Genomic DNA, 24,630 nt, shown 5'->3' with positions numbered 1-24,630 from the left:
TTTGTTCCCGCGTTTGATAAAAGGTGAGCTTTTAAGCCTGAGAAATCACCCCGTAAATGCACACGTTTAATTGCACATGTGTTAATATGTATGCTTACACAGTATTAAAAGACAGTCAAAAATTAACGTCATTTACCTTCGTTCCCGCGTTTGACTCGTGCTGTAAATCTCTTCCTTGTTTTTTAGTTCACGTCATTACGTAGGAGGCGTGATGACGCGATACGTGACTCCGCCTCCTCCATTACAGTGTATGGACAAAAAATATGTTCCAGTTATGACCATTACGCGTATAATTTCGAAATGAAACCTGCCTAACTTTTGTAAGTAAGCTGTAAGGAATGAGCCTGCCAAATTTCAGCCTTCCACCTACACTGGAAGTTGGAGAATTAGTGATGAGTGAGTCAGTCAGTGAGTGAGTCAGTGAGGGCTTTACCTTTTATTATTATAGATAAATGTAGACATGTATATATATATATATGTATATGTATATATGTGTATATGTAGATATGTATATATATGTATATATGTTTATGTATATATATATATATATGGTTACATAACCTCTTTAACACACTACTTCTCCGCTGTGAAGCGCGGGTATTTTGCTAGTAAATAATAATAATAAAAAAAAAAGATAAGAAAAAAAGAAATAGTTATTTAATTGATAAATTCAAAAGAATATTAAATTATATATATATATATATATATATATATATATACACACACACACACAGTAATCCCTCCTCCATCGCGGGGGTTGCGTTCCAGAGCCACCCGCGAAATAAGAAAATCCGCGAAGTAGAAACCATATGTTTATATGGTTATTTTTATATTGTCATGCTTGGGTCACAGATTTGCGCAGAAACACGGGAGGTTGTAGAGAGACAGGAACGTTATTCAAACACTGCAAACAAACATTTGTCTCTTTTTCAAAAGTTTAAACTGTGCTCCATGACAAGACAGAGATGACAGTTCTGTCTCACAATTAAAAGAATGCAAACATATCTTCCTCTTCAAAGGAGTGCGTGTCAGGAGCACAGAATGTGACATAGATAGAGAAAACAATCTCTAGCAAACAAATCAATAGGGCTGTTTGGCTTTTAAGTATGCGAAGCACCGCGGCACAAAGCTGTTGAAGGCGGCAGCTCACACCCCCTCCGTCAGGAGCGAGAGAGAGAGAGAGAGAGAGAGAGAGACAGACAGAGTTTGTTTTTCAGTCAAAAATCAATACGTGCCCTTCGAGCTTTTAAGTATGCGAAGCACCGTGCAGCATGTCGTTTCAGGAAGCAGCTGGACAAAAGATAGCAACGTGAAGATAATCTTTCAGCATTTTTAGACGAGCGTCCGTATCGTCTAGGTGTGCGAACAGCCCCCCTGCTCAATCCCCATACGTCAGGATCACAGATAGTCAGCGCAAGAGAGAGAGAAAAGTAAGCAATCTAGCTTCTCAGCCATCTGCCAATAGCATCCCTTGTATGAAATCAACTGGGCAAACCAACTGAGGAAGCATGTACCAGAAATTAAAAGACCCATTGTCCGCAGAAATCCACGAACCAGCAAAAAATCCGCGATATATATTTAAATATGCTTACATATAAAATCTGCAATGGAGTGAAGCCGTGAAAGGCGAAGCGCGATATAGCGAGGGATCACTGTATATAGTGATGAACTCATCTCTCTCGCAGGCCGGGGGGTTAGCGAGTGAAGAGAGCAGGGGCAAAGCCCCCTAATTTCAATAAAAATAAATTGAACAAACAAATATATAAAGAGTACCAAACTACAAGGGAGAACACCTGAAAATACTTTACAATTAAATACTGCAAAAGTGCATAGTGTGGTGGATAAAAAATAGTCCTTGGAGTATGTGAAAAAAGAGGATTCAATCTTGGGCTTTCATGTATATGAGGTCGGACAATGCTTAGGTATGTATCTCTGAGTAGAGATTCATCAATTTCCTCTATCTCCTACAATTTACTCTGAGTAGATTATATCCACCACACTAGTGGGACTTTTGCAGAACTCTGCCTGCTGTTCTTTATTATATCTTGCCATCTGATTCCTGAAGTCAATTGTGACATTATTACATTCTTATTTATTGTTTCGTTCCATATCTTTGAATTCCTTTACTGACATTTTTTTCATTTCTCTTTTGATTCCACTTTTGTTTACGACACCTGTGTAAAAAGTGTATACTTTTTTAAATTTTTTACTTTGATTTCCATATCAATGAGCTTTTCATATTATTGTATTCTTTGCTTTCTTTTTTATGTTTTGCTACTTTTAATACATTTGTTCAATTTATTTTGCTTTTAATAAAAGCACTTGGGCACTTTTTCCACCATCCTCTGGCATCATCAGTGAATTGTCCTCATTTGTCAGCTCATCTCGGTCATAACTATCGACGGTGTTGGTTCAGCAGACTCCCATGTGGAAAGAGGGAGTCTGTAGGGGACTGGCATCATCACAGTCATGATACTCAATATCTTTTTTTATACCATTGCTGTTGTGATGTGAGATTTTACATATAACTTGATGAATATTTTGTATGTCTTTATTTGTAATTTAGGCATAGCAATGTAATTTAGTGTTTACCTAACCCTCCCGACCCCCACCCCCCACCCCCACGACTGAGCCTCTTTGAATTTTATGACAGGATTTGGGAGATGTGTCTTAAACCAGTTTGCCGAATGTTTCTTTGCTAAAGTCATTTCTACCCCCGCAAATAGGCTAAGGTGTACTTTAACATATGGTTTGGGGGCAGGTGTTAAGATGTTCTATTCCCCCATTGGTCTGAAGTATGGCTGTTTGGAATTGGCTTGGTTCAGAAGCCTTTAAGTACTACGACGCCCTATTGGCTGTAGGGGTTGGACAGAAAATCTACATATTTACTTGTTTAACCTCACACTCTCTCTCTTACTAACCAACATCTGAAAGAAGCATCTCTCTTGCTAACCTGTGATGATGAAGACAACACAATGAAGAGCACAGCTCAGCAGCCATTTTGAACAGACATGTGGCTGAAAGCTGAGCACCAATGATGCCTTAACTAGAGACATTTAAGTAACTACAAGACTGCGTGCCACCTGAACTACATATCATCATTTAATCAGGTTGTATGGTTGCCAATATTCAAATATACTTTGCATTTTGTTATTATTTATGAATATTATCAATAATACATTGTTTAGACTGTAACGTAACTTCTGCTTGTCTTTTTACTACATTTAATTGCCTGACGTTATAGATATAGAAGGGAAGGTGGGGATAAGTTATATACAATAATACCTTATAAACAGTGGTAAGTCTGTGAGATTAGGCATTCTAAGGCTACATATTAATAATATAATAGGGGAAAGTAGAGCAATATATATTACTCTACCAAGACAAAACACATTTCAAAAACTGAAATCCCATTCACTGGCTTTTTATGAAGATTACCTCCAGTATTCAACAATACTGTGCCTTTATATATAACATATAAACATTAATAGTAACAGCAGCTTTAAAATACTGGTATATTCATGAAGTAGTTACCTATTATTTAAGTAAACTAGTACTGGCATAAATATCACAATACAGTGCAGGGCTTGAACTTTAATGTGAGATAGACATGAGTTCCCTCAGTGTAACAACAAGTGGGGAGAAACTTTAAAATCTTTAGGGAAGTTCAGCACTGCAAGGCTACCTGATTTCGCTTAGCATGTGCATATTCCAAACTTATGCTGTTTCTCTTTACTAACTAAAAAATACTGCCTAAAATAAACACTAAAATTAAAAATTCAAACATTATCATCTGTACTCTTAAATTAGTGACTTTCAAGATAAAAGATATCAATTTAAACTAACTCTTCAAAAGATTTTTTGTAACATCATGCTTTTAACACCAGAATTAACAGAGTCTACGAAAAAAACTAGTAGATCTGGCCCACCTTAAAACCGTTCTCACCTCTCTTTTGTCTTCTAAATGTGCCGATTAAGACGAGCAGCAAGTAGACGGCTATTCCATCCCCCACCGTCGCAGAACGTTCACTAAGTTTTTCCAGCTCATGCCTTGTTTGATTATCTGGGAGTGACTGAACTGCTGGAGTTTTAGAATGGAAATAATAGATCGCTATTTGGAATACACGCATTTCATGCATGTTCTGTTTCTACAGTAATCTGTGTAAACACATTGCTAAAACAGAAACTTTTTCATATTTTAGTAATAAATGTTACAAAATGTAGGCATAAACTACAGAATGTGTGAAACCTGACGTCCAAACATAAAATAAACACTTTCACAAAAGGTTCAAGGATGATACAACACCTTCCATGGCTTAACGCTAAGATTTGCTGACTTGGAGCACAGCAGCCCTGCCGTGCTACAGAGACCCGATTTCGATTCCCAGCTTTGGAGAAAGTGTTTTTTTTTTCCTCAAACAGACATAAAATTTACAAATTGGTATGCACTGTAAATCGTTAAGTTTAAAATGTCGATTGCAGTTATTTCTATTGATTAATTCATGCTTTTTACTTAGAGTCAGAACAGGAGCTTGTTCAGCTTATTCAGCTTCTGATCTGACTCAAACAGCGCCAGTATAACTTCACACCCGATCTGACGCGGTTCGTTTTCAAATAATATTGCATTACTTCGACGATGTTTTCTGATTGGTACTATTCGCGTCATAAAATGATTTCTTCAAAATGTCACATGTATTTGTCTTTCTTTTTTTAAAATGTGCATTGTAGCACGCAGCAACTGGCCACCTGCATGTTCTTGCGCACACTGAATAAGACAGTACTATATGCAATCATCAGATTCAAATGTTAACAGTTAACAGCTATATAGCACGGAATGGAAATCAGCCGTTCTTAGCATTGCACCACGCAAGCTGTCATATCAACCACCTAATGTAACTTGCTTTCTTTTTTCTTCTGTTATAGTCTTCAATAAAAGTGCACTTGTTTTGTTATACTTTTACATCAACATATGTTCCTGTGTTTGAGCGACATGGGCGTGCTCAAAAAATACACGTGTAATGCCATGAAAAGTGCATGCAGACACTTCAGTTCGCAAGCATTGGTACAATGCAGTCACAAGTACACTGCAGAGCTATAGCGCGTCTTTATGTGAAAACAGCAGTGTCAGATGGGGAGTGTCTGATGATTGCATATAGCGCTGAAGTTACTGCTCTTTACTATGCATGTCCTATGTACATGCATGTACGCATGTACAAAAGAAACAGCATACAGCAACATGTGGAGACTGGCAAGATTGTGGGGAAAAAAACACGTGGTCGTATGTATCGTGATACACTGCAGAGCTATAGCGCGTCTTTATGTGAAAACAGTAGGGAAAGATCCTGAACGCGACAGAGAATGAAAACTGAATAAATAAAAAAAAAAAACTAACCTTTGCAAATATCATAAATTACACCGGCTGTTACAGACTGAAATCAAATGTATCTTTTATTCTAAAATAGTAAAAATAAGAACACTTCTCAAAACGGAGTCATGGAGCATCGAACTTGTGACCGTCTGATTTCCAGTCAGGAACTGATACTGTTGCGCCACGGCGGCAGTCGTAGTAAATGAGTGTCAATGTTGCACACTAAGGCGGCTTTTTTTGGCAGCGGCTTTTTCTTTTTGTACCTTTTGTGAAAGTGTTTCTTTGATATTTGGACTTCAGGCTTCATACATTATATAGTTTATGCCTACATTTTGTCATTTGCTACTAGAATATAAAAAACATCTCTGTTTTAAAAATGTGTTTACACAGATTACTGTAGAAACGCAACACACATGAAATGCGTGTGTTCCAAATAACGATTTATTATTTCCACTCTAAAACTCCACTTCACTCCCAGATAATCAATCAAGGCATGAGCTGAGAGAAGTTCGTGCACGTTCTGAGTCGGTGGGGGGATGGAATAGCCAGCTGCTTGCAGCATGTCTTTATCAGTATATTTAGATTACAAAAGACGTTGGCGGAGAGGTGAGAACGGTTTTAAGAAGCGATTTAAGTTGGGCCGGATCGAGTTTTTTCGTAGGCTCTGGTAATTCTAGTGTTAAAATCTGATTTTTCAGAGAATCCTTCTCAGAGTCAAATTGATTCAAATTTCAAATGTCGCAAAATTGTATTGCTTTAATTCTCCAAATAAGTCCCTCCTTCTGTTTTTTTCCTGCATTTCTGATTCAGAGTCAAATTGATTCAAATTTCAAATGTCGCAAAATTGTATTGCTTTAATTCTCCAAATATGTCCCTCCTCCTGTTTTTTTCCTGCATTTCTGAAACTTGAATATCCAGTGTGAAATCAAACTTAATAATTTCATATTAAGCCATTATTTCAAAACTCCTGTAAAGTAGCTCTTGTTGTGCTGTTTTTTTATGACTAATCAGAGTTTGTTATTGCTTAGCCTGTGTACTAATCTTTAATTAGAATATTAACTGGACATGCAGTGTGACAGGTAGATTGCATTACATCTCCCAACACACCATTCAAATACAAGACCTACAATAATAAACTTGAATATGAATGTTGAACACACAGGCACAATGTCCTGGGAGAGTATCAGTACAGACTCAAATGTACGGCAAATATGAGGAATTGGCACTTGTTGCTGGATTATGTGTATGTGTGGTCCTCAAATAAAAGGGAATGGAAAAACACTCTGAAGCAGTGTAAGGTGGAAGTACAAAACAAAAGAAATGTTTTATTGAAAAAAAAAATAAAACAAAATAAAAAAAGAACATGGAAAACACAAAGACAAAGCAATGCAAGAAATGTATTGAAACTAAAAGCCTGATGTACAGTACTATGCGTTATAACAGCATTGTAAAGGAGGTAGTACAGTACAGGACATCACCAATGGTAGTCTATGGTAAAGCTTTAAAAGTGATTTAGAGTGGATTCATTAAATGGAAAAAAAAGCCCAAATAGTTGACATAAAGCCAAAAATTAGCACAGATTTTTCTTACAGTGAGTTTAAATACATTTTTACCATCCAAAAAAAGTTAGTAAGTACTTCAAAAAGTGGTTAACACACTGGTCGTTGATGCATATTGGCAAGTTAATGGCAATTTACAGGTAGACAACAGTGTTGGCTTTTGGAAAAATAAAAAGTTCTGCATTTTTCATCAAGTGGAGTGTACAGAGTAAAATGAAGTAGATGCTTGAGCAAGTGCAGAACACAGATGTCAAATAAAACATCATAAAAGGTAGTGTTCGGCAACACTGCATAAACCACCTTTGTATTTATACATTTCTCTGAAGACGTTGAAGATGAAAAAGGGGAGAAAGGTGCCTAAATGCAATTTGGCTAAACACAACCAATAATGACAGAAAAAGACATGCTATAAGATAACAGCTGAAATCTAGTGAGGGAATTAAATTTCTATCACAAAGTGTTTCAGGAAGAAAAAAACATCCGACACTGCTGTGACTGATGACATAATGTTTTTGCCACTGTTCCTTTTGAAACTGTGTGCTGTTGACATTATCCATCACACAGAATAATGGGAAAAGCAGTCTTCACATCAGGATTGACACCAGGTTAGAGAAGAGATGAATATAAGGAGGTGAGGGAGGGGTTAAAAAGGTTGAAGAAATTTTGCAGGATTATCTGTGTGAATTTGACTGGTTGAGAAATGGTACAGTTTTGGGATTGGTTTTGCAAAGCAAAAATATGTTTTCTCGAGGACTGAGTTTTGTTAGAACCTCTGGCATATCAGTACAGGATAAAAATAGTCTGGTTCTGGGTGGTCCCACTAACTCCACTGTGTATGGTTGGGCATAAAGGCTTTGTGCTTTAATGAGATCCTGTATTTCTATAAAGAAATGAGAACAGTTGTCTGTATTTGTAAGTCCTGAATGTGTTTGCTTAAGCGCTTCATCTGAACAGCTATGTTATTGAAGCAGTGTGTGATATATATGCATTGTGTTGGGCAGGGTTTATGGGGTGATTATCAATAAAGGCTTATATGGATGCAAAAGATAAGGAGCTCTTGATATTGCATGGGTGTTCTAAATCATTTATTCTTGTAGTTTCTGTGGAATTTCAGTCCGATCTTTCACCTTGGTATGTGTGGCAGTGTCTTGTTGTGTTATTGTTTGTCATCTGTTATCAATGAAACAAACACAATTCTAAGAAAAGGTCACAGATGTTGTTGTTATGGGCAAAACGGTGTGTATGACTTTGTTTTGTGAGCTGATTGTAAGGTTTTAGACTGTTTAATGTTTGTTCATGACAGCATTTTGAGTCTTTCAGTTTGATGTTTGCATCTTTGGTGTGTGGAATATGCTGCACTGTGACGGGAGTATGTCAGTTTGTTTTGCTCAGTGACTTTCCTGTCCCTGGGGATCAGTCCATGTCAGCAATTCCATGTGAACACTGCATACCTATAGCAGTACCGTGCAATCACTAAGTGTACAGCTGTACATTTCCTGTTAGGGGATGCACAAACCGGCATCTTCTGTGGCCGTGAGAAGGATTCTGTTAAATTTAAGGGTGGTAATGAGCCAGAGATCCAACTCACAGATTGTGTTGAGTGTGTCATGGCATAAGCTGTTGATTGAGACTAAGATCAAGCTTCAAAGGCTAGGACAGTGCGCAAGTTTTTGCATAACATGCAGACCACCCTTACAATGTTTTTGAGAGAGAGAGAAAGAGAGAGTAATATGCTTAGTTATAATAATTTACATTAGTTTGGCTTCTAAAACCAAACAACAAATTTAGCATTTGCATATTGAGGTCTGCAGTTTTGACCATCCTTCTAACTGCTGTGAAGCCCTGAATAAATTTTACTATGGTATTAACAAATGGATCAGCTTACTTCATCACTAGTTAGGACACAAATATCCACGTTTTCTAAATCCTGCCTTCATTTATTTATTTTTTTATTTATTTGCTACAACTGTTGTTAGCACTACAGTTTTCCTCAGTTCAATAGGCACAACAGCGGGTATAAGCAAGGTTTTCTCTGCAAGGGTGAAACTTTACCTTGGTGTCCTGAACTTTGAAAAGATACTTGAACAGACATCTTCAGACATTCTTTATGCACTCAGAGAATGAATGTAAAGCCTCAGTTTCCTTTTAGGAATTGTGTAGTATTTGGAATTTAAAGGCAATTAAAAATGGCATAATTTTTTCTCCTCTTACAACTAAAAACTAAAATCTAGTATAGGATCAGTACCAAAATTTTGACTTTGTGGGGTCAATACCAGCTCTCAGATCTCAGTACCGGTACCAAAATGGTTCTGAAGCAAATAATGGATAACTCCAAAATCCTCCAAATTTACTCCAGCTTCTCTGGTGTGCCGCACCATTGCGCCCCTTTTCTCCTGATATCCATGATGTCCAGATTATGCCAATTTCACAAGGGTTTAAGGTTCGCAGTGCAATCCGAATAAGGTTGAAGCAATAACTGGGGGCTGGGGGAAGTCCATGTGAAGTTCCAATGGTGTCAAGCAATAAGAGTGTGTGGGGGTGGTTAAAACGAAGTCCTGATTACATAAAAACAATTACCCCATGAAGTTAGGATTGTGTTGAAGCATATAGTTTCATTATGTGAAGTCTACGAAACAGACATCGATTTACAACTGCAATATCAAGTGTTGATGGTAAGGGGAGGAGGGGGGTTGATGGGAAGGTTCCAATAAAAAAGTTACAACCTCAGATTTTGGTTAAAGAAAGGTTGTCTGTCTTTTTACTAGTGCACAGATATCTAAAATATAATGAGTTTGCCAGTTCTGTCTACGTGAACATGAAAAAGCTATTGACTATATGAATATTTGATATCATGTGGAAGGTGGAACATGAGTATGGGGTTATGGGGATGCATATGTATGAATTCAACCCTTGTTACAGAATGAGAGTTGTGCTCACATAATCCATTTTAAGTAGGCACAGCACCCCGTCATGGGTGCATCTTGCGTGCTTTTCTATTTGTGACTTTTACGCACAAAGTAATCCCTGTGTAACATCCAGTTTGGGAATCCAAGGAAAACATCTACTGTTTGTGGATGTTATTATTCTTTTGACCTCACTGGGATCAACAGCATGCTCAAGAATGTATTACAGTTGCTTTTTGCAGGTTATGGGAGATCAGCTGCTTAAAAAGGGTAATGTTCATCTGTGACAGTAGAGGTAATTAAAAGATTGACCAACAAATTAGAAAAACAGCAACACTTTCTTATGAAAACTATTATTTGACTGTGGTGGCAAAGTGGCAGCAAAATCTACAGATGATTGATTTCATTTACTGGCCGGTCAACAAATAAATGTTTAACCCAAAACTCTCTTATGATTACGGGCTCTGGGCAATGACTAAGAGGATGATATCATGAATACAGGTGACCAAAATGATGTTTCCGCACAAGGTTGCTGGGGTCACTCTCAGACGTAACAAGCTCAATAATGCAGGGGGACCAGTGATTAGCACTGCTGTTTCTTACTATCAGCACGACCCTTACAAGAAAGACATAGTAATGATGCAGGCAAATAAATCACAACTCACTGGGAGGAGAGCAAGGGCAGACTTTAGACATTCCGAAGGGCTCACCTCTTTGCAGTCTTGTGAGCACCTGAAAATTCCACAGAAGGAATGGGATGCAATTCTGATAAAATCAATGCCACTCACCATGATAATAGAAAGAAAAGCGAGTCAACATGAAACCAATGGATGCAATAATAAAACAACTGTCCTCAGCAAATAAATGTTTATCCTTTATCAAAATCAATTCTAAACAATAATAAAACACAAAAATAAAAACAACTTCCCAAAAATTATATCTTTCTGAATAATCTATGAAGCTTCCAGGAAAGTAATTTAAATTGGTTGATATTATTGGTTTGAAAAGCTTAGTACAAACATTTAGTAATCTCAACTACCCTGAAAGACAGTAAGGAAATAGGTCTTAAGACAATAAAAAAAGAACCACTTAGGCTAGTAATAAAAAATAAATCCAGCTGCTATGACAGCATAATGATGCAAAAGAAACATTTTAATTATTTATTACCAATTTAATTATTAATAAACCACAATTCAAAGGGGAAAAAACAAAACTCACAACCTTGTGGAATTCCTTTGGCCGGCCTGATTGACAAGTTGACTGTTCAATGGTGATGGTGAGTCACGACGTGATAACACAGGAGATCTGGATGTTGTTCTTACAGGAACCTTTAAACAGAAAGTCCAGTTCTTAAAAACCAATGCAAACCTTCCTGCATCAAGATTAGTATACCAATTCACTTTAACTTAACACCACTTTTCAATATTTAAGCACATTGAAAATGCAGCAATTAGACTAATTTCTGAGAGAAAGCTAGGTGTTTATAAATCAAACCTTCAGTTGCAGCTTAGCAAGTGAAAATGAAATAAACTGAACAGCAAAATGGAGAAACTATAAGAGATGAAGTTTTACAGGCTAAAAAATTAAACACATTCAGATAAGCTTTTATGATATAAACGTCTAGAACCCATTGTTCAAAACAAATGCTATACAGTTTTATCTTAATACCTACAGTTCCAAAGAGATGTTTTACAGTTCACATGAAAATGGATAAATGTTTTGGTCACTTTATTAATGGCAGATTTTGCTTCTTTCCCACAACTTGTCCCACCCTGCTCTTCCCAAATAGTTCACAACACCACTTGTACTCCTCTTACCCTTGGGGGAACCTCCTCACTGTCTGCTCTAGCCCAGACCCCAGAGAATTTATCCTTTTGGCTGGGGTCAGGCATGTCTGACCTAGGCTCAGAGCTTTGCTGAATGTCATTGCGAGAAGGTGGATATGGGTCCTGAGAACGAAGATGGAGATGTGCAAAAATAGGAGAAGGGTCACTGAAGGAATGGGATCGAGACACAGGGGAAGCATTATTCTTGAGAGATGCCAGATGGGACCACTGTACCTTCCAAGAAGAGAATAAACAGAACGTTCAGCTTGCACTTCTATAAATTGCATCATGCTGCACATACAAGGGAAGGGTGTGGAAACACAGAAAATGGAGATGAATGGAGACAGACATTTACAGTATGACATATCCACATGTAAGCCAACAAGCACTGCAGATTCCAAGGAATGTGTACACAGCTATATAAAAAGTAGCAACACCTATTAACACTCGCTGAAATCCCCAACTTCATTGACTCAATTCACCATTTTAAGGCAGCCACAACCCCCAAACCCGCCCCAAACATATATAAGCGTTTTAAGGCTGTTATGTAATGAAAAACCAAATTTGCCTAACTGTTCAGTGTAGATATGTTTAAAATAACTCAAATGTGTAATACACATTCAAAGTTTAAATATAAACAACTAAAGACATAGTGCAATAAATTAGGTACTGTATATTGCAAGTTTTGATTTAAAATGCAGTAAGTTAAAATACAAATTACACTATCAATTGACTAGAAACCAAAGGATCCCCCTGTTGAAATACCTCACACATTAATCTGTGTGAAACTGAAATGTTGTTTCTTTTAAAATATAACCTCGATTTTCCATCAATGTGTCAAATGTAAACCTTTAAATATTTTATGTGGAACTACAATTATTAGTGCTGAAATGGTATAATATAGTTAGATCCTTCAAGTCACACTGCCATCTGAATCTGGTTTCTGAAAGCAATTTGCTTCACTTCCATACAGATTTATCAAATTAAAGCAACATTCATTTACTAAATATTTACTAACACTGCAGGTACAAAGGAGGTACATTGCTCACTGTAATTTTTGTACAGCTAACGTTTTGTAAATACTAGGCCAGGGTGAATAAGTGAAATGGGGACAGCACAGAAATGTGCCTCTTTAAGAAAAAGGTCTTTGTTAAATTTAAATTAACCAGATTCTTGATTTCATTTCCTGGTGTATAGTAGTGGATAAACAATAAATGCAAGTTCATTTCCAGAAGTTACCATTTCTTTGGGTGGGTACATCATAAAAGAAAATTAGCATGGTTTACTCAAGAGCAAACATTACATCTAAGCGAGTTCTCTTGGGCCCTGGCATCTTGCTTTGAGATGAGGTCAAAGTGAACATTTCAAACAAAGAAAAAAAGGTAAATTTGAAAAAAAAATTAAAAAATAGCATTTTGACCCTGTACAGGACAAAAGTAAGCTCAGAAAATGGATGGCTACAAACTTGGAATCACAGTTAATGTACAACAAGAGATAACTATTTTGAGCAGTAACTCATAGTAGACATTATGTAAAGGCAATAACTGCCAGTTTTACAGTAATTCAAATAACAGTTAAAGAATGCTCAAAGCATTAAAAATCATTTTTTAGTATCATATCAGTCTGAAATGCCCATATGACAGTTTGGTGAAATATCTTTTTTTATTTAAAAGAAAAAACAAAACTGGAGTGTGGAAACCACAGCAAAAATTGTAATTTTTCATTTTTTTCTCCACTTTTCAAAAAAAAAAACAACAAAAAAAACCACCTAAGATTTACACATGGGATGAGATTTGTGCTAAACAAAATCTAAAAATTTGCTTTTACAGTTCCTGAAAATGTATACCCAAACTTCATTCTCCAAATGAAAAATCAGTTTTCTAAATAAGCATCTGGAAAATTTTCAAAGGATATATCTGGGAAGCTGTTTAAATGGTCTGCTACTCCACGGAAAGAATGTAAACTGTACTCTAGTCATGTTACACCTGTTAATTCGACCATTGCTATTGTTTTTTAAAAGTGCTCAGCTTTTGCTTTTTCATTATTATTTTTGCCTTAATATTAAGTGAAAATGTCTACAGAAACAGTGAAGACTAGTGTGAAGAAGATGGGTGAACCAGAGGGGCATAGAATAGTCCATAAACATGGTGGGAAAAAACGTCTACTTGAAATTCTGTGTGTTATGGTAAGCTCCACTGTGTTGCTTGTGTCAAGCAAAATATTGTAGATTGACAGCCACAATCAATGTAGACTTTCCATTATGTTTTCTTTCTCACTTGATTTCACTGAGCTTCACAGTGACAACTCCTCTAATAATTCACTACTTTTTTATTTACCCAACTCGCTTCAAGTCTTTAATCAGTAATCAACCATTCCTTTAAAATTGTCTTGTTTATTCTGCAAAGCGTTAAATGTATTCATTATGGGTTTTCATTGTTTAATTGCATTACAGTTCACATTGCTGACCATGAATATGAGATTTTTAATATTTGACTCATCACTGGTGGTCCTAGATCTCTTAGAGACACACCCAGAACGTTATAAATGAAAAATTTCAAACATAACTATGTAGGTGGTTGTTTTATACTATTTCAAGGGCAGTAATTACGAATATGTTATTTTTTGATCCTTTACTAGTTATCTAGTGCTCTATGGACCACTATCAATGGGTGAAAAATGACAATTTTATTACAACTGAGAATACTTACACTTTAAACATTTAAATTAAAAGAATACATTTTAATATTTCAAATATCTGGTGTAATTTTTCACATTTATCATGTATATCTACCCAGGGCTGTCACAATCAGGACATTTTACATAATTATGATTAATAATTTGTCTTCTACTGTTAGTTTTACAGTATAACACTAATATTACAGTAAGCCTAATAATTTAATATACATAACTCCTTAACAAGAAAAGAAGCCATTTATTGGTATTTCTGTTTCATCCAGCTATATTTTTATACAGATGAATGTAGGCAATTCTAATAATCATGCAAAACAATCGTGGTCAGCTCAAATAATCATAATCAGGCAATTATGTAATATTTTTCACTTCACACATGAAGGGAAAACAGATAAGCTTTATCATTTTATTACTTAAACACAAAGTGTTCAGTGTCGTACATCAAAAACATGTAGACATACTCTGCTCAAAGCGACTTCTGGTACTCATTGGGTTTAATATTCTTAACTGAGCAGGAGATATGCTGTGGAATCCAGATACCCCAAATATTACAAATAAGTTATGGATTATGGTTGATTCCTGTCTGTGCATTTTGTTTGTATTTTTCCACTACAGTCTGCTACAGACTGTATGCTGGTCAGCTAATAAGATGTGAATTGCCTTTTCAAAATTTAAAATGCAAAAATCCAAAAACACTTGACTATATATTAATATCTAGGACCTAATAATGAATGGTGACACTCTTGCCTTCAGAATCACTATAGTTCTTCTTGTAATGTCATACAAGTCCAAAACTGTGTCAAGAGTGGTGTTTTTCAGATAGAAAAGTCTGCTTGGCATTCTACACACTAGAAATTCCCGTAACAATGAGTAATGAAGTTTAAAGCTGGGAGGCATTTGAGCTCTTAGTGGTGTGGATTAGTTTAAAAGTGTGTTTAGAAACATTTTCATCTTGATATACAGTAAGAAATCATCATGAGGGAAAAGTGAATGGAACATTAGGTCCTTTAAACTAGCATTCCTTGGTTATATGACCATGCAGAGCTATTATTGAACCTAAATCACTCCCATGAGACATTTGCCCATACCAGAGAAGATACTAGGCACCTGGTGATATCTATAAATCACAGACTTCAAGCAGTCTTTGCATGCAAGGGATATGCAATAAAGTACTAAATACAACTGCTTTAATATTCATGTCATTGCCATGTCCCAAACATTATGGTGCCCTGAATTGGGGTGACCATGTAGAAAAAATATTGGAATTTCTACATGGTGTACAGTGCATCCAGAAAGTATTCACAGCGTATCACTTTTTCCACCTTTTGTTATGTTACAGCCTTATTCCAAAATGGATTCAATTCATTTTTTTCTTCAGAATTCTGCACACAACACCCCGTAATGACAACGTAATGTAAGTGAAACGTGTCCAAATACCCTTAAATAAATACCTGCAATGTGTACTTTAATCATGTCTGAATTGCTTGATTTGAAATTTTAAACTGTGATGAGGTAAATCAAGGAAAAATGTGTCTCTGTCCCAAACATTATGGAGGGCACTTTATAACCCTCTACAAAAGCTTGTTCCAACACTCAAAAGAGAAATTTGAAATTAATCATTTCACAAAATTACAGACATACAAATTAAAAATTAAAGGCAAACACCATAAAACATTAGTATCTGATAACCTGATTTAAACAAACTGTACACATGCAATGCTGGCTCACATGATAGCACTTACTACATTCTACATGTCTGCTTAATCAATTTCGATGATGAGAATAGCAGGAAATATTTTTTAAAATGAATGTAAAGCGTCAGTTTCCTTTTTTTCCACTGGAGACAATAAGCTTCTGCAGCCCACCCCAAAAATTAGCTAATATAAATGTTAGTTAGCTATTGTGCTCAGATCCACAAAGTAAGAAATTCAGGGACTTTTATTCTCTCAGTGTACACTGATCCATATTACTAAACGAGAATGGTAAACCGGATATGGACGCAGGGACCTGCCCGTGGACGCAAAAGACATAGTGCGCAAGTGCCACACAAAGCCCCCCCCCCCTAAGAGTGAAATGGGAGAGACTACGAACCGTCAGAGTAGGAAACAAAGTAAAACGTCATAAAGAGGTTAAAGAACAGGGACAAACACATGGAGAGCAGGTTACAGAACAAAGCCCCAGCTCGAGTGACCGAGATACAAACACGCGCCTGCCTGGATATAATTAATGAACGCAGGCGCCTACAACGTGCGTCTGAAATGCCGCAGGCCAGGCAGGCACTGCTCCAAAAAGAAAAAGCTTGACTAAACGAGAGACGAAGTGAAACGGGAAGCACTACAGAGTCCGCAGGGCTCCACAATGCATTACAGTGATGCATTATTAACAGTACGATAAACATCACAGTATCGCAAACAAATGAATGTTATTACTCGAAAAAGGGAAAATATATTCACCATGGACCAGGTGTCATTGAAACAAAAGCAGAATAAAGCGAGATCAGAAATGAAAGACAGAGTAGAAAGCAAAGTAAAACGTCATAAACAGGTTAAACGAGGGGGCCAAACACATGGACAGCAGGTTACAGATAATGAAGACCGGAATTCAAAAGCTTCAAAAACAAAAGCTCGACTGACCGAGATACAAACTGAAACGGGAAACACTACGGGGTCCGCAGTAGTCCACAATGCACCGCATAATAGTACGGACGGAGCTCCGTATTAACAGTGGGGGGCCCCAGAGTGACATGGGCGAACGCTCGGTATTAAACGTGCGTCATCCTCACACGTGCCTGCCCAGCGGGCACGGGTTCAAAACGCCGGGGGTAGGTGAGCGAAGCGAGCAGGGGGCGGAGCCCCCTTGTTTTAAATATATAATAATGACACAAATTAAATATAAAAATAGATTTCAAAACTATAGAAGAAAAGCAACTACAGCCACAAGTTTACATACACTGGAGATGCAGGTCTCATTATGTAAAATAATGTTTTTAATTGACTGATTCTGATGCCAGTGGTAGCCACTCAAACTACTTCACAAATTCTCCATGGATCCAATTTTAAAACTACTTAATAGGATTTTCCAAAAGTAAAGATGGAATATCATATCTCCTTTTCTTTAATGTTTGGTAAAAATGTTGACACGCTGACAATTTGTGGGACACCTGTGACTGACAGCCACAAAATAAGTGGTGAGGCTTTGCTATTCATTTTCAGTCTCAGAAAGGAACACAGCATAGCTGAAAATGACTAATGAAACCCTGACGGGAAGGAGGCAGTAGTTTTTCATTCTCAGTAACAGATGTGAGGGAAAAAAATTCAGTTGTAACATGTGGGTTGTCCTTTGCCACCTAAAATCACAGATTCTAAAAATGAATTACAGTATTTTTTGGACCATAAGGCGCACTTAAAATCCTTTAAATTTTATCAAAAATCGACAATTCGCCGTATAATCCGGTGCGCCTTATGTATTAATTCTGGTTGTGCTTACTGACCTTGAACCGATTTTATGTGGTACACGGTGCTCAAAAATCTGTCAAAATGTTTTAGAATGACTTTGGTAAGCTACGAAGCTGCACCGCTTGATGGATTGTTGGAGCATTACGGCTACCGTAGTCAGGGGCCTCGTGGAGTAATACGTACTGTACTTCAACATACAATATTACAGTGTGTTTATTAGGATCCCAAAATGGCACCTGTTAAGAGACATGCTTACAAAGCGGATTTCAAACTCAAGGCTATCAGGCACGCAGTAGAACATGGGAATAGAGCAGCTGCAAGAGAATTCAACATTAATGAATCAATGGTGCGGAAGTGGAGGAAGCAAGAAGATGACCTGTGCCAAGTAAAGAAGACCAAACAGAGTTTCCAAGGGAACAAAGCGAGATGGCCACAGTTAGAGGACAAAGTTGAACAGTGGGTTATTGAACAGAGAACAGCAGGTAGAAGCGTCTCTACAGTCTCTATTCAACTTAAGGCAACAGCAGTAGCACGTGACATGAAGATCACTGACTTTCGAGGAGGTCCTTCTTGGTGCTTCCGTTTTATGAAAAGACGTAATCTCTCCATCCGCACAAGAACTACCATCTCGCAGCAACTGCCAAAGGATTACGAAGAAAAGCTGGCCATTTTCCGCACTTACTGCAAGAACAAGATCACTGAAAAAAGATCCGGCCAGAACACATCACCAACATGAACGAGGTCCCTCTTACCTTTGACATCCCCGTGAACCATACTGTCAAGAAAACAGGAAGCAGTACGGTATCTATACGCACCACAGGGAACGAGAAGTCATCCTTCACTGTAGTTCTCGTTTGCCAGGCTAATGGCCAGAAACATTTTCAAAAGGAACACTTGGCCAAAAGAAAAGTTTCCGGCCGGCGTCATCATCAAAGCTAACCCAAAGGGCTGGATGGACGAGGAGAAGATGAGTGAGTGGCTGAGAGAAGTTTACGTCAGGAGACCAGATGGCTTTTTCCACAAATCTCCGTCTCTATTGATCTGCTACTCCATGCGTGCCCATCTCACCGATACTGTCAAAATCTGAGTGAAGCAAACTAATTCGGAGCTTGCCATCATTCCGGGTGGATTAACCAAAGAACTCCAACCGTTAGATATCGGCGTCAACAGGTCATTCAAAGTTAAATTGAGAGCTGCGTGAGAGCATTGGATGACAGAAGGTGAACACACATTCACCAAGACAGGAAGGCAACGCCGGGCGAGTTACGCCACTATCTGCCAATGGATCGTGGATGACTGGGCTAAGGTGTCAGTCTCAAGTATTGTCCAAGCTTTCACAAAGGGCGGAATCATCACTAAGCAGCTAAGTAACAGCAATGAGACTGACTCGGAAAATGACGAGAGAGATCCGGGCATGCTTGATGCTGAAATCGCCCAACTATTTACCTCGGACACTAAGGATGAAGAATTTGATGGATTTGTGGAAGAGAAATGAACTGAAAAAGTGAGTGTATTGTTTTGTATTTTATGTTACAACTGAACAATGTTGAGAGTTATTGTGAATGAGTTGAATAAAGTTTGACTTATCTGACTGTTTTGTTTCGCTGAATGCGCCTTATAATCCGATGCACCTTATGTATGAAAGTAGACCCCATTCATTGATATTGCGCTTTACAATCCGTTGAGCCTTATGGTGCGAAAAATCCTGTAGTTGCTGCTTTAATTTAGGCAATTTGTAATGTATACGTTTTCTTGGGCAGCGGGTGGTTGCATAATTTAATTAACACACAAATGTGTATTGTTGTAATTTGACAGATGTCGATGCTAGAGGAGATCAGTGTTGTGATGCCAATAGAGACGCACGTGTTAATACAGGGGCATAAAAGAACATAATAGGTGGGAGGTACAAATCAATGTTCTTGTCCAACCTAACAACATATTTTCATGAATATATCGGCACCTATGTACACTTGCATGCACATTATGCAGACAAACGTGTAATGAGAAATCTAACTAAATTAGCTTTTTTTTTCGTAATTTTTTTATTTTTGTTTTTTTTACCAGTTTTTATACTTTCAATTATGATTTTCCTATAACATTTGTTTTCATTAACAAGAAAACACCAGCTAAAAAGGAATCTAATAAATCTTAAAATAATTTAGTGATTACACTAGTTTTTAATTCAGACTAACATAACTCCCTTGACTGATATGGATACACTTTTTAAAGTCACTATTCATGATGATTACACTGAAATAAAATATGGAGGAATCCAGAAAATTCAAAGGGATTTACTGCTTCTCTCACAACTGTAATTTTCTTCCTCAATAACTGGATTTGTTCCTGGCACCTTCAACTACTTATTTATACTTTCAGATTATAAAGCTACAAGACTGCACATAATAATAATAAAAATAATATAAACCAAAGCAGTTCATGTAAACTACTGCAAAATCACCTCTTTATTTGTTTATTTATCCATTCACTCACTCATTCAGGTGCATATTGATTCTTTTTTTATTTTTAACATTTTCATCAAAAAATAAAGTGCATTAGGCTACTGACTGCAGTTAGGATTTTTACACATTTTGACATTTGCTGGACTTTTATGCAAGTGGAGCAACATAAATCATAATCTAAATATTTTATTCAAGAACAATTTTGATAATTTAATAATTTGTCAGTGTCCCATCAAAAGCCGCTGAAAGAGGAATTCAGCAGCTAGAGGTCTCAATGATCACAAATACAAATATATAGCAAGACTTGCTCACAATAGTTAACAGAACCAGTGAGTGAGCAGACACTAAAAAAAATGTGAGTTACTAGAAATATACTACATTCAACTGTTAAATAACCACACACTAAACCAAAAATAACTACTTCTTAATAGTCAGAATTCCAATACACAATAATAACATATCATTTGACTTTAAGCACACCATTTCAAAAATCAAGAGCTCTGCACATGTAGCTAAAGTTATGAGTAGATATGCAGTCACAGACTGCTGAAACACTCAGCATTACATGACATGGAATTCAAAAATGAAACTTCTAACTGATTCATAAGTCAACTCAAATTTTTTTTATTATTTTTCTAGGTTACACAGCCTATTTTAAAGGGATATCTAAGCAGCAACCTTTTTTGCATTTTGCATCCATTTACAGTCAAGTCCAAAAGTATTTGAACAGTGCCAATTTTCATAAATTTGGCTCTGTATACTACCAGAAAGGATCTGTAATAAAGAAATCAAGATGAGACTGAAATGTAGACTTTCAGCTTTAATTTAACGGGTTTACCGAAAATGTCATATGAGACGTTTAGGACAGCCACTTTTCTACATAGCCACCCCATTTCCAGGGGCTCAAAAAAATATTTGGACATTTGACTGACAAGCTGTTTCATTGTCAGGTGGGAGCAGTTCCATCATTATTTTATTAACTATTAAACTGGTAAAAGGCCTGGAATTGATTTCAAGTGTGGAATATGCATTTGGAAGCTGTCATTGTGAACTCTCAATATGAGGTCCAAAGAGTTCTCCGTGCAAGTAAAAACAGTTCATCATTAGGCTTTGAAAATAAAAACCGTTTAGAGAGACAGCTGAAACATGAGGAGTGGTCAAATCAACCATTTGGTGCATTTTTAAAAATTAGGAATACACTGAGCAACTTGCAACACTAGATGGTCTGGAAAACCACAAAAGACAATTGTTCTGAATGATGGCAGAATTCTGTCCTTGGTGAAGAAGAACTCCTTCACAACATCTAGCCAAACCAAGAACATTCTCTGGGAGGTAGACCTATCATTGCCAAAGTCTATAATCAAGAGAAGACTTTATGAAAGTAAAGACAGAGGGTTTACCACAAGGTGCAAACGACTTATAAGCCTCAAGCATAGAAAGGACAGATTAAACTTTGCCAGAGAACATTTTTAAAAGCCTGTCCAGTTTTAGAACAATTTTCTTTGGACAAAGGAAACTAAGATCAATATATACCAGAATGTTAGAAAGAGAAGAGTATGGAGAACAGAAGAAATGGCTCATGATCCAATGCATAACACATCATCTGTGAAACATGTTGGAAGCAGTTTTATGGCATGATCATGCATGGCTGCAAATGGAAGTCACTCACTGTGGTTTACTGATGATGTGAGTGCTGGCAGAAGTAACAGGATGAATTCTGAAGTGTACAGGACTGGCTATACTATCTGCTCAGGTTCAGCCAAATGCTACAAAACTGATAGGACAACACTTCACAGTACTGATGGACAATGAGCCAAAATATACTACAAAAGCAACCAAGTGCTTTTCAATGCAAAAAATGTGGAATATTCATCATAGGCAAAGTCAATTAACTGACCTTAACTCAAATGGACAAGTAATTCACTTGTTGAAGACAAAACCAATAGCAAAAAATCTAAAGAACAAGCAGCAACTGAAGACAGCTGCAGTAAAGACCTGGTAAAGTATCACTAGAGTGGAAACCCAGCACTTGGAGATGGCCATGGGTTCCAGACTTCAGGCAGTCATTAATTGTAAAGAATTTTCAACCAAATATTGAAAATGATCATTATGATTATGTTAGTTTGTCGAAAGACTTTTGAGCCCCAGAAAATAATGGGACCATGCAATAAAATGTTTGTCTTTTCTAAACATACATACATACAATATTTTTGTTAAATCCCTAGAATTAAAGCTGAATGTCTATACTTGATTTGAAACACATCTTAATTGCTTTGTTTCAAATCCATTGTAGTAGTGTACAAAGCCAAAATTATGAAAATTGTGTCACTGTCCAAATATTTATGGACCTGACTATACCTTCATTGAAGGAATGAAGGTTAAGATAGAGGATAATCATGACCATTCTTGTAGTTACTGATTCTATCTAAAGACAGCTATGGCTGCATTAGAAAGCCATGCACAAGACATTCCCCTTTCATGCATGGACACCCACCTGATACATTCAATCTGACACCCCCCCCCCCCTACCCTTCAGTTCTCTATATTTACTGCATTTGCAATAAGTATATAAAACTAACTGAGCAGGCAAGACACAAGGGGATGAAAACTTGCACAATAAAATTATTTGTAACAAATACAGTACAGAAACATTCTTGCAAATTCAAGTTCAAGTAAATATTTTCCTTTTTATTTGTTTCAATACCCATTTCTTTGGTAAATTACATGATACGACCTATGAACTGTTTAATATATAATATCTATAGATTACCATTTTTTGTATATGAATTCCTCACAAAATCAGTGCATTTAAAAAAAGTAAGAAAAACAACAATAAATTTACAAAAGGATCTTACAATAATCATAAAAACAAATATATAAATCAACAGACATGCATTTCTTGACAACAAAATACATAGCCAGAATAAAGAGTTTTTTAGAGTTTATAGTTATTTGTGGGTTTGACAATATAGGAACTGATAGTTCAAGATGGAAAATTGAGGTTTTATTGTATTCATAAAAATATTTTAACTTGGATTTAACAATATCTGTATTCCAATCTGCTAAACTTAAGTAACATCTAAACTTCTATGAATCTGGGTAAAATTTATATATATATGTGTGTGTGTGTGTGTGTGTGTGTGTGTGTGTGTGTGTGTGTGTGTGTGTGTGTATATATATATATATGCATGTATGCCAAGAGTCTAAATTTTGCATTTATTACAGATATATAGAGACACATTCATATATATGTTACAAGTACTTTGTAGGCCATATTTACAAAGTTCCTTGAATATATGCATTTTTTAGCAGTGAACTGCACTCCCATTTATTTTATAAGCAGAGATACCAAACATATGTAAGTAAGCACTGCCCACATGTGATTTTTTTTTTTTTTAAATCTTCCAGAGTAGTAGAAGGAAAAATTACTTGCTTAGAGCGACACACTGAGTCATTGACTAAATTTGTTTAAATGTAAGTACCCTAATCATTATGCCCAACTAATTTCCCCTCCCTTTCTTACCTGAGGCTCCACAGGCCTGTGTACTGCAGACTGGGCAGGTTCTGAGCTGCCATTAGAAAAGGACTCTGAGCGGGAAGGCACTGGGGGCTCCAACACTTTGCTAGGTTGTTTTGATTGTGCTTGAGGTGAACCTCTGAATCGGTCCTCACTCTGAAAATATATAGAAGATACTGATATTGATAACAGAAATGCACCAAGTAATTAAAAAAACAAACAATGAAGGAAAGGTATAACCCCAAAAATCTGAAGTCTTATTTTTCATCTAATAAAAACCGTATATACTCGAGTATAAGCCGACCCGAATATAAAAACTTATTGACTCGAGTATAAGTCTAGGGTGGGAAATCCAGCAGCTACTGGTAAGTTTCAATAATCAAAATAAATACCAATACAATTACCATACATTAATTGAGGCATGAGTAGGTGAAATGTTTTTGAGTATTTATTTACAAAGAAAAACTGTAAACTAGCTCTATAAGTGGAGAAGAGGGTCAACAAAAACGGGACCTGACACGAATATAAGCCGAGGGTGATGTTTTTCGGCACATTTTGGGTGCAGGAAAACTCGGCTTATATTCGAGCATATACGGTAACTAAAAAATGTAAATTATCTTTACAATTCCTTAATATATTTTTTTAATTTCACTCTAAAGCAGAATATGGTATATACATGATGTAAAATGTATGAATTTTTCATTAAAAAAGTCTTGTTTAATGTATTTGAATATCCATTACTTTTTGCACAAAAATAAAATGGTAAACATGGCCTTCATGAAAAGAAGTATCAAAAGACCTTTTAAGTGAGACTAAGGTACCTATTCTCTTCTTGGAGTGTCCTCACCTGAT

At 36.6% G+C, this 24,630-nt stretch overlaps 1 protein-coding gene across 9 annotated transcripts in view; it reads right to left on the bottom strand.

Moving 5' to 3' along the window:
- The window catches only part of LOC114650761 (mitogen-activated protein kinase kinase kinase kinase 4), a 296,865-nt gene that overhangs the window by 102,151 nt on the left and 170,084 nt on the right, over positions 1 to 24,630 (bottom strand). For 3 of the 9 annotated variants that reach the window (XM_028800590.2, XM_051926168.1, XM_051926170.1), the window contains 3 exons: positions 23,785 to 23,934; positions 11,648 to 11,890; positions 11,049 to 11,158 (listed from right to left, as the gene is read on the bottom strand). In XM_028800590.2, coding sequence (XP_028656423.1) covers positions 11,049 to 11,158; positions 11,648 to 11,890; positions 23,785 to 23,934 — 503 coding nt within the window. The remainder of the gene's footprint in view (positions 1 to 11,048; positions 11,159 to 11,647; positions 11,891 to 23,784; positions 23,935 to 24,630) is intronic. The other 6 variants (XM_051926169.1, XM_051926166.1, XM_028800598.2 and 3 more) reach the window with 4 other exon arrangements.

Source organism: Erpetoichthys calabaricus, chromosome 4 (genome assembly GCF_900747795.2).
Source record: "Erpetoichthys calabaricus chromosome 4, fErpCal1.3, whole genome shotgun sequence".
NCBI lineage: Eukaryota > Metazoa > Chordata > Cladistia > Polypteriformes > Polypteridae > Erpetoichthys > Erpetoichthys calabaricus.
The sequence above is the reverse complement of the archived record's forward strand: the minus strand, read 5'-3'. Positions and strand labels throughout refer to the sequence as shown.